General features: G+C 36.4%; 1 protein-coding gene across 1 annotated transcript; it reads left to right on the forward strand.

The window, feature by feature from the left end:
• The first annotated feature begins 10,352 nt into the window (after positions 1-10,352).
• On the forward strand, positions 10,353-12,987 carry LOC100264063 (protein ECERIFERUM 26-like). The gene is made up of 2 exons (XM_002273050.5): positions 10,353-10,857; positions 11,805-12,987. Exons 1-2 carry the CDS (start codon positions 10,447-10,449, stop codon positions 12,723-12,725), a joined length of 1,332 nt encoding a protein of 443 aa, XP_002273086.1. The 5' UTR covers positions 10,353-10,446; the 3' UTR covers positions 12,726-12,987.
• The last annotated feature ends 100 nt before the right edge of the window (positions 12,988-13,087 follow it).

Genomic DNA, 13,087 nt, shown 5'->3' on the forward strand with positions numbered 1-13,087 from the left:
CACACATAGTCTCACTAGACATATCATTTTCTATGGAACAAGATTCTTGTTAAGAGTAGGTTATACTGACAATCGATTATAGGAATCACTTAATGATGGATATAGTATTCCATGTAGATCCAATATTTGAGACACTTCTTTGATTTGTCATCCCAAGGGCTTAATAACCTTTTCAATGAAAAGAACAGCTTCTGCCTTTGGCGAGTCCGTGGATGGTCTACACCCTACCTTGAACCAAAGTTTTCTTTCATTGTTAAATTTTCATGCATAATATTATCTTGTGGCATGACTCCAATGATTTTACTATGAGTGGATTGGCTCATTCACTTAATTTATGGGAATCAGGCCAACCATTCTACATCCAATCACACCTCCAAAGCCACCTCTTCCATTCCTAGGTAGAGTCGATTGAAGATCAAGACTATCATTGAAACCCATTTATTCAAAATACCCATTCCACATAGTTTCCATAGAAATCAAATCCAATCTTAATTGAACATCGTATAAGTCAGCTCTGATTTCTAATCAATCTTTGATCTTCACAAGCAACATTACTTGCAGATGACTAACAAATTGATTGCAAGCTAAGATGTATGCACTTGAGGAAATTGACTAAATTCTATTATGTCTAGTTCTTTTAGGTTTTGATTTCTTAACTGAAAAAACCACAGCATGAAGCTTCATAGTAGATGTAACAGTGGGCACGACCGAGTACATTGGTTGTAGTTATCTCAAGGAAGATGCAAATTGAATTCCTTCTCTAATACCAAATTGTTGTATTAGTGGCATGATTGGACTAGCTGATTCACTGAGAAACTATGAGCATGTAGGGAATTGGTAAGGAACATGGTACAATTTCTTGATTTTCAATCATCAGGTACTAAATCAACCTTTTAAGCCATAAGATAGCTTGTGAGGCAATATTGAGTAGGGTCACTGTTGATGGAAAAATTCCCCTGCTACAGTAGTCATGACCAGCAACGGAATCTCGATCAACGTGTTACAGTGAATCCTCCTTCTTCTTGCAAAAAAGATGACCGAATGGGTTGTCCGGACACACCCTTTGATGATTAAGTTAGTATTTTGGAAGCTGTTGGAAAATAGGGTTTTCCTTTGGGAGTGTTGCTCCGTGATTTTTTGTCAAGGATGTTTATCCCTTAGCAGGATGTTTATCTCTTGTTTCTTCTCTCTTACCTTCCTGAGAGTCTTCTTAGAGTTTATATACGAGTCAGAAAGTATGGCCTTGCTGTGCTAGCGGGTCCCATCGTCATGATTACAGCTCATAAGGTGGCGAAGTAATCATGACGTTTCTGGTGCGAGGTGACGGTTGTCAGGAAGATATTTAGGTGGTGGATGTCGCCTCAATTTATGACTTTAAATATCGGGGATGTGTCAGGAGACCTGAGAAGACTTGGGAATGTCTTGTCGAATGTATCTTGCATTAAAGATGAGTGACAACTCAGGAGACTTGATCGTTAGTACTGTCGGTGCTTTTTGATTGTGGGCGAAATAGATCCGGCGAATCGCGAGCGTCTGACGAGCCAAGCTGTCCGGATAAGCGTCACCAGAGTATCCGGACATGTCTGTCAGGGGAAGTTGAATCGTCCTCCTCTCCCATCCGGCGGTAGGTGCCGGATGTGAAATATCCGGAGAAGGTGGAACGTCGGCCGGATCCGGATGTGAGATATCCGGATGAGGTGGAACGTTGGCCGAATCCGGATATGAGATATCCGGATGAGATGGAACGTCGGCCAGATATAATTGCGGCTGTGAGATATCCGGATAAGATAGAACATCGGCCGAACAAAATTGCGACTGTGAGGCATTCGGGTGGAATGAGTGAGAATTTCTGTCTGGGTGGAATGAGCGATGTCACGCGTCATAAGGGGGTCGTCTGCGTGTGCAAGGAAGAGAGAGCCACGTGACACTTTTTGGGGAGGATCCCACAGTCACTAGCAGTTTTTCATTAAATACCAAGTCCACCAAAGCTTTTGATATAAGAACATGAGGATATAAATTGCTTTGGGTTCGACACCTTCTGATGAAAGACATGACCAGAAATGGGTCCAAGGCATCTCCAGTATTTTCGGACCGTTCATACAAGTGAATCAATAGCCTATGGATTTCAGAAATGGAAACACCCTAAGGATATTTGTCTTTGAGTGGCAAACCAGAATGACCTTGGGCGAAAATGCACTACTCGGTGCACGCCAAAGATAGTCATCGAGAATAGAGGGAAACCGCAACAAAATACAAACACAGAAATAAAGCATGTAAAAAAAAAACACAAAAACACTAAGACATTAAATGAAACCTTATTTCATCTATTATCAATGAGCTTGCAAATTGGTGGGAGAGACCATCTCAAATATGAATTTAGACATGATTCTCAAGCATTTCACAACAAGGTTAGAACAACGTGAGATTACTTTCCTGCAAGAAAAGGGATAACAAATAAAACAATGATAACAATAGTAGATAAAACAATAATAACAAGTCCAAAGTCATCTTAGAAATCAACAAAAAGATCAAATGTGTGGCTTAATATCCATACCCAAACTAAACATCAATGTTGTAGAAATCAGTAGAATAGAGAGCAGGTTTATGGAGAAAACAGAGACATGAAATCTAGGTTAATACTTACCTTATGTTCCTCATCTCAAATAGTAATCTCTTTCATTTTCTGTTTTGTCTCCTCCATGAAGTAAGTTAGCTTTCCTTATAGCTTCCTACTACTTAGTTCTCCTCTCGTTTCCTCTTTAGATCTCTTCTCCAACACCCCATGCTCACAACTCTCAATCCAAAATTTCCTAGAAATCAACAAACTTCTCTCTCACATCTGGCTCTACTCTCTCTTATGCTTTGTGCTCCAACTATCTTTTTTCTGTTCCCTCTCCTTTTTAGTGAAAATTTCTTGCTTCCCCAAAACACTTTTTCTGCTCAGCTCATCCTTGGTCTCTTCTCCAGAATCTCTACCTAGCTCACCCTCCATCGGTGTCTTGGAGACTCCATTACCCCCCCCAAAACCCTTCTCTATGAACTTTTTTCCTATGCAAGTCTCTCCCAAATACCTCTCATCTTCTCCCTCTCTCTTGCTCTCCCAAAAACAAATATCATTCTTCCCTAAAAAAAACCAACCCACCACTCATAATAGAGTTTTGGGCTAAAATGAGTTTTTCTCCACATTCAACATTAAGACTAGGTTTTATCCAAAAGAATTATTCAAATAGCCCTCATCTATCCACATAAGCACAAAAGATCTTTTTTTTTTATATGTTTTTTAGATTAATTTCCCATCTACTTTCTCATCTTATGGTCGTTCTCTCGAGTTTTTCGCTTCAAACCCTAGCCCCACCAAATGGGCCACTATGAGAGAGATATTGTTGGAGTTGCAAAACATCAAGGTTGAGATTGGTCCCAATCTTCCTTTTAACTTGTTATTATGTAAATTTTTTGGCACTTTCCTATTTTCTTCCCCATCCTGTGGTCACTCAACTTTTTTTTCTTTAAACTCTAGCCCTACCAGTGGCTTACTATGAGAGAGATATTGTTAGAGTTGCAAAGTATTTGGTCCCAATATTCTTGTTTCTTCAAACCCGAATGAAAAAAAATTTCAGCGTGTTTTTTGGGCATTCTCTCAATTTATTAAAGGGTTTACTCATTGTCAACCAATTCTTAGTATTGATGGAACAAGTTTGTATGGAAAATATAAAGGGACTTTGATGATTCCTATGGGATGTGATTGTAATAACCAATTGTTTCCACTTGCATTTGTCACTACATAAGGATAAAATACAGATTGTTAGAGTTGGCTTTTAGCATGTATCAGAGTTGGAGTGACACAAAGGAAAGACTTGTCTTTTATCTCTAACCGTCATCTTGACAATATAACTGTTGTAAATGAGACATATTCAGGATGAATCGAGCCAGATGCTTATCATAGATTTTGCATGTGTTATTTAGTGAGTAACTTCAACACAAGGTTCAAAGATAAGACTTTAAAGGATCTCATGTGTAGGGTTACTATGGAGAAGCTAAAAAATTTATTTCTCACATGGATACAATTGGGCAGATAAATGTCAAGGCTAGAAATTGGTTGGAGCAAGTTCCTCTTGAAAAATGGGCACTCTCACATGATGGTGGGCGAATATATGGGATTATGACAACTAACATGTTTGAAGTTTTTAATGGTGTCCTTAAGGATGCTCGTAACTTACCAATAATAGCTTTAGTCTAGTTAACTTTCTATTAGGTTAATAGTTACTTCATAGTCAAGTGAGAGCATGATGCCAATCAACTTGCTTCGGGTGAAGAATTCACTCCATATATTGACGCCAAGATAAAGGCTAATGTCGTTAAGGTAGGTTCACATGAAGTTGTTTTGTATGATTATATGGAGGGATGTTTTCACGTTAAAACTAGACGCTTTGTTGGAAGCAGTAATAGGAAACCTCACACATATCATGTTAAACTTTGAACGAGGTCTTGCACATATAACAAAACACCTTTGTTAGGATTTGCGCACATTTTTGCTGCTTGTCATTGTCAATTAATTGATTTTTGACAATTCGTGCAAGGTTATTACACCACACAAGCGTACTTGTCAACATGGGCTCCCTTGTTTTATCCCATATTTGATGAGTTGGAGTGGCCTCAATATAATGAACTAGTAATTTTTAGACTGAATGAAACGTCTAATTTTTGGTTGACAAAAATCAAGTTGTTTGCATAATAAGATAGATGTAAGGGAAACTAAAACTCCACAAACATGTGGACTTTACAAGCAATCGGGTCACAATCGACGTTCTTGTCCTAATAAAAAAACCACTTATAGGAGAAGTTGATGTACTTCATGAACATCTTATTGTACTGTTATTTTCTTATTTACTAGTATTGACCTTAATCATTTTAAAATTGCAGGACCTTAGGCGCTACCAATTCTCCTAAAACCAATTGTTATTAGGAAAGACACATATCCTAACATTATAATGCATTCACCTAAGCGCTCACGAAAAACACAAGGGGAGTTTATGGATGCGACCAACCCTCTGATTTGCCAACAATCTCCCTCCAACGACACCCCTAGGGTTCAAACCCTTGACCTTGGCTCTGATACCACTTGTAGGATCTCAAGCACTACCAACTCTCCTAAAAACAATTGTTGTTAAGAAATCCATATACCCTAACCTTATAGTGCATTCACCCAAGTGCATTCACGACAAATACAGAGTTGGTGGATGCGGTGAACCCTTTGATCTACCAACAAAAATATATGTAGTTGACGTCTTATTGAACATCTTATTAACGTTTGATTGTTAGAAATTGTTGTTTGTTATCAAGTCATTCATATTTTGCTTATGTCAAGTAACTTGAAAATAATTATAATCTCCACTGTTTAAGAGAGATACTGTTGAAATTTTTAAAATTTTAATCATAAAATCCATGTTGTTAGAATTGTTTGTTGTCAATTCATTTATATTTTGCTTATATCATGTAACTTGAAAAAATTTGGAATCTCCACTGTTTAAGGGAAATGTTGCCGAAATTTTTAAAATTTTAATCATAAAATTCATGTTGTTAGAAATTGTTCTTTGTTGTCAATTCATTCATGTTTTGCTTATATAATGTATTGATCTGCATACAGACATGGACACTCAGTTGTTTCCTGTTCATCCTGACCTTGAGGATACATCATCTGTGATTACTCTTCAGCATTAATATCGATCATCCACCATTCGTGTTGATTCGGATATGGGTCATGTTTTGACTTGTTGACATAGATTATTTTGAGAGTGGCTTTTGGATGATCGTGTTCGGCTATACATTATTTAGTCAAGATTTTATGCTTTCCATCGAGTAGGGCATGTTCAGTTTGATTGACCTTTGATTATTGCACTAGTAGAGAGGTGGCACCTAGAGACACACACATTCTACATGCCAATTAGTGAGATGACCATCACATTATAGGACATTGATTATGTGTACATGGTCATCCTATCACTGGTACTACAGATATCAATTGGCATGTACTTTTTGAGGAGTTATTAGGTTTCGACTGACAGAAATTGATATTCATGGAACATTCCTTAGAGTTCATTTAATTACTATCAATTTCTCTCACTTACTATCAGAGGTTTTAAATGAGGTTACATAGTAGCGCCATGCCAGAGTATATATTTTATTGTTAGTGGGTGGTTCATTATTTCCAGATAAGAAGGGAACCTACCTCTAGTTAGCAATTCTACTCATGTTAAAAGATTTTGATGAGACTGCACAATATAGTTGGTTATGGTCATGGGAACGATTACACGTGGGCCATCCTTGTAGATCACTTCCCCATGTACTAGTGCCCATAGATGAGAGACTCATGGAAGATGCACTAGGGAGTAGGTTGAGGGTTCCCTTATCTCATACAGACACTCCTCATTATGTGTTGGTCACATACAAAGATGAGTTTGATAGACAATGATCTGATTGGGTTTGAGTTAAATACTAATTTTGTTTAATAAGATTATTAATATTAACATTATAATTTAAACTTTATTAAATACATACTAAAATTTGAATATATCAGATATTATGACAGTCTTACACAAATGATATACTAGCATTCCTTCTAGACATTTGTTTAGTTGATCAAAATATTTAGTGGACGGTGTTACCACTTATATTTTTTTATATTGTTGAGTGGCATTGTCATGAGCGTGTGTTGCTACAATTTGGACTCATGCAGGGTATTCCATCGACATCCTCCATAGATATTGATCTCACTCCATAGATTGACGTAGTTGAGCCCAGTATGATTGGGGGTTGTATCATAAGCGCTATATAACATTATGGGATGTTAGGGGGGACCACATTGTCACTATGAAGGCTATAGAGCCTCATATGGATTACCATGCTTTATACATGACATGGTACCGTCGTATTATACGTCGTTTTATTACACCTATGGATGATGTTGGACCTATGTAATACTAGACTATTGCCTTATTTGCTCACTTATTGGTTTGTATCACTTTAATATTATGTACATATTGTGTATAGTATTTATTCCAATAAATAATTACATATCATTTTATGTGACAGATTAAGACTATGACATCAATTATATCTCGATGAGGTCATGCATTTGAGGACTTTGATAATGATGGTTGTTGCACTGGTATTGTTGATATTATTCACATGGGTACTGATGTTATTTACATTATTCGGGAGGATTATCATATCCCACATGTAGAGGATGGAAGAAGTAGGCCATCAACTCTATCGATAATTCCTTAACTGCTACCTGTTTGAGGTTGATCGACATCTCGAGAGGGAGGTATATATATTAGTCGTGAGCCCATCACCTCGTCAATGTTAGCATCATTACAACCTCCTACCTCTTTATCCCCATGATCAGTACAGTCACCTATCTCTTCAAACCTACCATCTGTACAACCCCTTACATTTTCAAACCCACCATTAGTGCTCGCTATCCCATATGTCGATCCTTTCATTGCACCTAGATGTTTCCTTAGCTACTCCACTAGGACCTAAGTTTAGGACATCATTTTACCATCACAAAGTCATTTATATTTGTCTTTATACCTATGCAGACCGATACATCTATTAAGCTAGATTTACTCTCAACCATTCCGAGGAGTAGGCGCGGCCTACATCGACTTAGATTGCTACCTCCACTACTAGTATTTCCAACTCCAACTCCATCACAAACAGGTGTTCTTCACGTGTCACATGCAATACCTACTTCAGTTAGAGAGGAGTCACCAAAAAGGAAGAGAGTACCGGTTACACATAGATTCTCTCATTATGGAGGCATGTGATATTATATATACTTTTTTTTCACACATAAATGTTTAGTGGGTATTTTTTGTGACTTTAATGAAACTATTAAAAATTACATTTTGTAGTAGACTTTTTCTATGTAATTTCATTAACTAATTTTGTCAAAAAATCTATATATGGAAACTTAAGAGTATACTATTTTTTCGACAAAGACAAATTTGTCAAAATACAAATAAATTAATATATTAAAAAACAACAAATTAAATATCTTAAATTAATAAATTATATAATTTTATATCTTATTTATATATCATATAATTTATTATTTTAAGATTATTAATTTATTGATAAATAAAATATTCATTTATTAAATTATATTTATCAATTTATCTTTATTAAAGTAATACTAGATTCTTAAATTTAAATATAAATAATTTATTATTAAAGTATATATTTTTTATTTTAATAATAGGTTGTAATTTAATAGTTTTTTTATTAAATTTTAAAGTAAAAGAAAAAATAACCGAAGTCTCGGTTTTAACTAAAGCCTCAATTGACAATTGCAACTTCAATTAAAAAATGAAACCTTAGTTGGCAATTGAGGCTTCAATTAAAAAATGAAGCCTCAATTACCAATTGAGGCATCAATTAAAAAAATGAAATCTCAATTAGGAATTGCGAACTGAAGCCTAGTTGACAATTAAGGCTTTAACTTACATTATGAAAAAATATATATTTTTATGACATAGTTCTTACGTAGCAATAAATATGTCAATTTGAATATAAGTTTTATAAAGTGGTTAGATATTATTTTTTTTTTCTATAAATGTGTCATTTTGGCCCAAAACTTCTCAAAATATCCTCTACACCTTCTTCAGGTGACGCATGGCTCCTCTCTTCCCCAACAAACATTGACCCTTCTAGAGAGTGTCCCCCACTGTCCTCTTTGCTCCCACAAAAAATGTGCTCTAAAAGGTGGGGAAAAAAAACACTACAAAAAAGCCAAAAACGGCCATTTAAAAGAGAAAAGGACGATTAGGATGAGGACACGTGTCCTCATCCCAACCAAGCTACTCAAAAGAGCTCTAAAGCTCTAAAAACACAAAGTTTTTTTTTTAAAAAAAAAAACAAACAAACAAAAAAAAAACCCAATCCTAATAGGGTTCCAATAATCATGCTCAAACCCAAAATAATCCTCCAATGGTCCCCAAAATGTAGTTCAAAAATCTATGATGAGTTGAGTAAACACAGACCAATAAGGAGTGATGAAAAAGTGAGAAAAAAAAAGGTCTTAAACACGCACTAAAAAAAGAGTGGGATGTGAGGAAAAATGATAATAAAAGTATGTGTGTGTTAAGGACAAAATAGAGGTCTATAATCATACTTTTAATTTATTTATATTATAAGTTCAATATATAAATATTATAACTACATTTCAAACAAATCTAATAGCATTAGAAACATTATTTTATTCTACTATATTAGTAAGATCAATATATTTTTGTCATACTTATAACTTGGATATAATATTAGTTCTATCAAAAATGTTAATAATAAAATCAATAATATAAAACTAATATCATAAATATTAATGAGGTGCTAATAATAATAATAATAATAATAATAATAATAATAATAGTTTAATTAGTCTTAATGTATCATATAAAGGGTAAAGAAAAAAAAAAGAGGTATTTTTGAGGGAGCACTATAGTTGAACTATAGCGAGGGCACTATAGCGATTGTAGCAGAGAATTGTAGCACGTTGACCATCCAATATATCATGAAAAATTGATAATTTATCGTCAATATATCAGCAAATATCCTCGATTTTTGGCGATTTCTCTTGAAATTTCACCAAAACGATATTTCTCCACCAAATATCGTTTCCATACCCTCCGATATACGAAATATCACCGACATATAGTGATATTTTCTTCCATGAGAGAAAGTACGGATAGAGTTGGTGGGGGAAGAGAGAAAAGAGAAATGATGGAAAATAAAATAAAATAAAATAAAAACTAAAATAATAATATAAAAATATAATAACAATAATAATTAAATATAACAACGAGAAGCTTAAATAGGGGTTAAGCTCTAACTACCTTCTCATATTCTACCATATATGATAGTTGTAAAAACTGAGCTCTAACCATCTACCCACTAAATACAACAACCAGAAACTAATTACAGTTGGTTTTGGACCAAAAAAAAAAAAAAAGGACTTTTGAAATATAACAATTTAAAAATTATTTTTAAAAACAACTTTAAATTTTAAAATTCAAGACTTAAAATATTTTTTGAAGTCTTATGTTTCAAAAATATTTATGAAAAATACAGTCCCAAAAACAACTCAAACTGAAAACAACTCAATGGAATAGCAATGAGAAATTCCATTCCATGAGCTGGTGACAAAGCCAGTTTCCACTTGAAGCAGCAGAAAAGTTGGTTGAATAAGAGTTGAAAATGAAAACTGCTCACACCTCCGCATTAATGAACTCAACCAACACCAGTTTCCCACTCCCTCTCTTTAATCTCTATCTTCTACATTCAATTCCCATTTCCCACTCTATATATTCCTCTAAACTCTCCCTTCAATCTCCACTCTGCCCTCTTTCTCTCTTCTCTCTCATTCTTCTCAATCTTTGGTTTCTGGGAATGGGTCGGGTCACCGTGAACTCCAGGCTGACTGTGGTGTCCAGCAAGCCAGTCGGGCCGGGTGTGACCCACAAGCTTTCGGGCTTGGACCACGCGATGGGTCTTCACACCATCCACATGATATTTTACTACGGAAACAACCCTGCCACGTCCTTCGATTTGGATCCGTTCCGGGTGTCGCTGTCGGAGGTGCTTTCGATGTACCCGGCAGTGACGGGTCGGTTGATCCGAGGGGAGGATGGGAATTGGGTGGTGAACTGTAATGATGCCGGGGTTCGGGTTTTGAGGGCCACGGTGAGGACCACTCTGGATGAATGGCTGCGATCGGCTGATGGGGCTGAGGAGAGGGATCTGACGGTCTGGGAGGACATGGCCCAGGATCCGACTATTTGGTCTCCTTTCCGGATCCAGGTACATTTTATGGTTCCCATTTTTTTTCTTCTTCTGAATTTCCAAGTTTGCCCTTTACTTTTACACATCACAGTTGTGCTAAAAGGGAGAAAATAATCTCCATTATGAATATAATCTTAATTTCACATAATTATTCCTTTTTTAATTCAAAAAGTATTTTAAAATGACATGAAAATAAAAATCGTATGAAAAAGACACGTGAGTGCATACAGTTCACTGGTGGGGCCCAGACAATGGCCCAGAGCCATTACTGACTGTGTCATGTTGGTTATTGGGCCTAGATCCAACTGGTCCGGTCAATCAACAGTCCTTTTCCAATTCAATAAGTTTTTAGTTTCACTAATATTTTTCAATAGATATTATTTTTTGCCGATGACTCAGCCTAAACATAATTATCTGAGCCGTGACATGGGGCCCATGTTTGTTGAGCATGGAGTCCATTCATGTGCTTTCACAAACTCATTAAATCGCACATGACTCCATGTGCAAGATTTTTAATAGAATGAACTGATTGTTCCTGTGACCCTTTTGAACATACTCCCACCTAAAAAGGTTTGCGCCTTATTTGTTAATTATTTTTTTAAATGATTTTTTATTTTTAAAAATAAAAAATAAAAAAATATTTTTGATATGTGACGACCATGACATGTATCATGTGACTTGGCTTCCACGAATTACTCAATCCTGACACGGGAAGATAGTGAAAATAAATAACGGGGCTCTTTGAGTTTGATAATTGAAACGAGGTAAATATGATGTTTTAAAATATAGTTAAAAATATTAAAAATAGATTCAAAATATTTTAAGTTATAATATGTTTTTATTTTACATAACATCATAGAACGGTTTTTAAAAATTATTTTTAAAAATTGTTTTAGAAAACAGTTTCTAAAAAAAAGCCCTTTCTCTCTTTGTGTTCACTTACAGGTTTCTTTCCCATTTTGTAGATAAACGAATTTGAAGGAGGCGGCATAGCCATTGGACTGAGTTGCACCCACTTGCATGCAGATCCAACCTGTGCAACCTTACTCTTAAAATCATGGTCTGAAGCTCACCGCCGGGAAGCCATTGCACACCCGCCCTTCTTCCACTCGTCAGCGCTCCGTGGCCGGCCAGTGTTGAACACCAAGACAAAGTCTGCCAATTACTATGCAGCCAAGTCCAAGGCCAAACCTCCATCTGTGAAAATGGCTGCAACCACCTTCAGGTTTTCTGATTCCAGTATCAAGCAATGCCTTGAGGAGGTCCATGAAAGCTGCCCAGATGCTACACCCTTTGATCTCCTAGCAGCACTCTTTTGGACATCTCTTGCGCCCATGAAGTCTCCTGCACCTGACCACAAACACTCTCTCTCAATCTGTATCGACTTCAGGAAACTCATGCATGCACCTCTCCCATATGGCTATTTTGGCAATGCCCTGCATTTCTCACTGTTGTCACGGGACAGGGAAGAGATCGATAATGGGAGGTTAGGCCATGTGACGGGGCTCGTCCATGAACATGTGTCGAGCATCAACGAAGAGGAGTGTCAATCAGTTATAGACTGGCTTGAATCCCAGAAGGGAGAGGGAGGGAAGTTTGGAGCACCCTTTAGAATGTATGGCCCTGAGCTTACTTGCGTTAGCATGGAACACATGGTTATTCCGCGAGGGTATGCAGGCATGTTCAAGGATGCAAAGCCCGTCCACATTGCTTGCCATGTGGGAAATGTGGAAGGTGAAGGGTTGATTATGGTGCTGCCTTCACATGAAGAAGGGCTTGCAAGAACAGTGATGGTAACATTGCCAGAGGAGCAAATGGCCAAGCTATGCAAGGATCAAGCTATTTTGCGCTTGGAACCAACAGTGGTTGCGTGTGGGAGACAATAGTCCATTGGTTTCTGAATCGCAATCAAGGTTCTAGAGTTCTTTATTTGAGCTTGTTGACATCATTTGTATGGTACCATGCTTAATAAGATTGTATTAAAAGTCTCAGATTGAGATTTCCTGGTGTAAATCATGAAGAGGTCGACGAAGCCTCTAACCATTTGCTACTAGCTTGGTTAATGTCTTATAACTCTATCCTAAGGGGGGGAGTTAATAGTTTTTCCTTCTCGATTTCACTAGAATAAAAAATTTCTATCTTGAAATATTTTCCTTTTATGAAATGAATCTTGATAATTTGAACAAACATTAGGAAACATTTGAGGGTTCAATGATCAAGTCAGTAAATTGCTATTGAACAAGCCTAA

This window comes from Vitis vinifera, chromosome 14, assembly GCF_030704535.1.
Source record: "Vitis vinifera cultivar Pinot Noir 40024 chromosome 14, ASM3070453v1".
NCBI lineage: Eukaryota > Viridiplantae > Streptophyta > Magnoliopsida > Vitales > Vitaceae > Vitis > Vitis vinifera.

Coding starts and splice junctions, on each gene's coding strand:
- LOC100264063 (XM_002273050.5), top strand. CDS start 10,447: ATGGGTCGGGTCACCGTGAACTCCAGGCTGACTGTGGTGTCCAGCAAG. Junction 10,858..11,804: donor GGTCTCCTTTCCGGATCCAG/GTACATTTTATG, acceptor CCCATTTTGTAG/ATAAACGAATTTGAAGGAGG.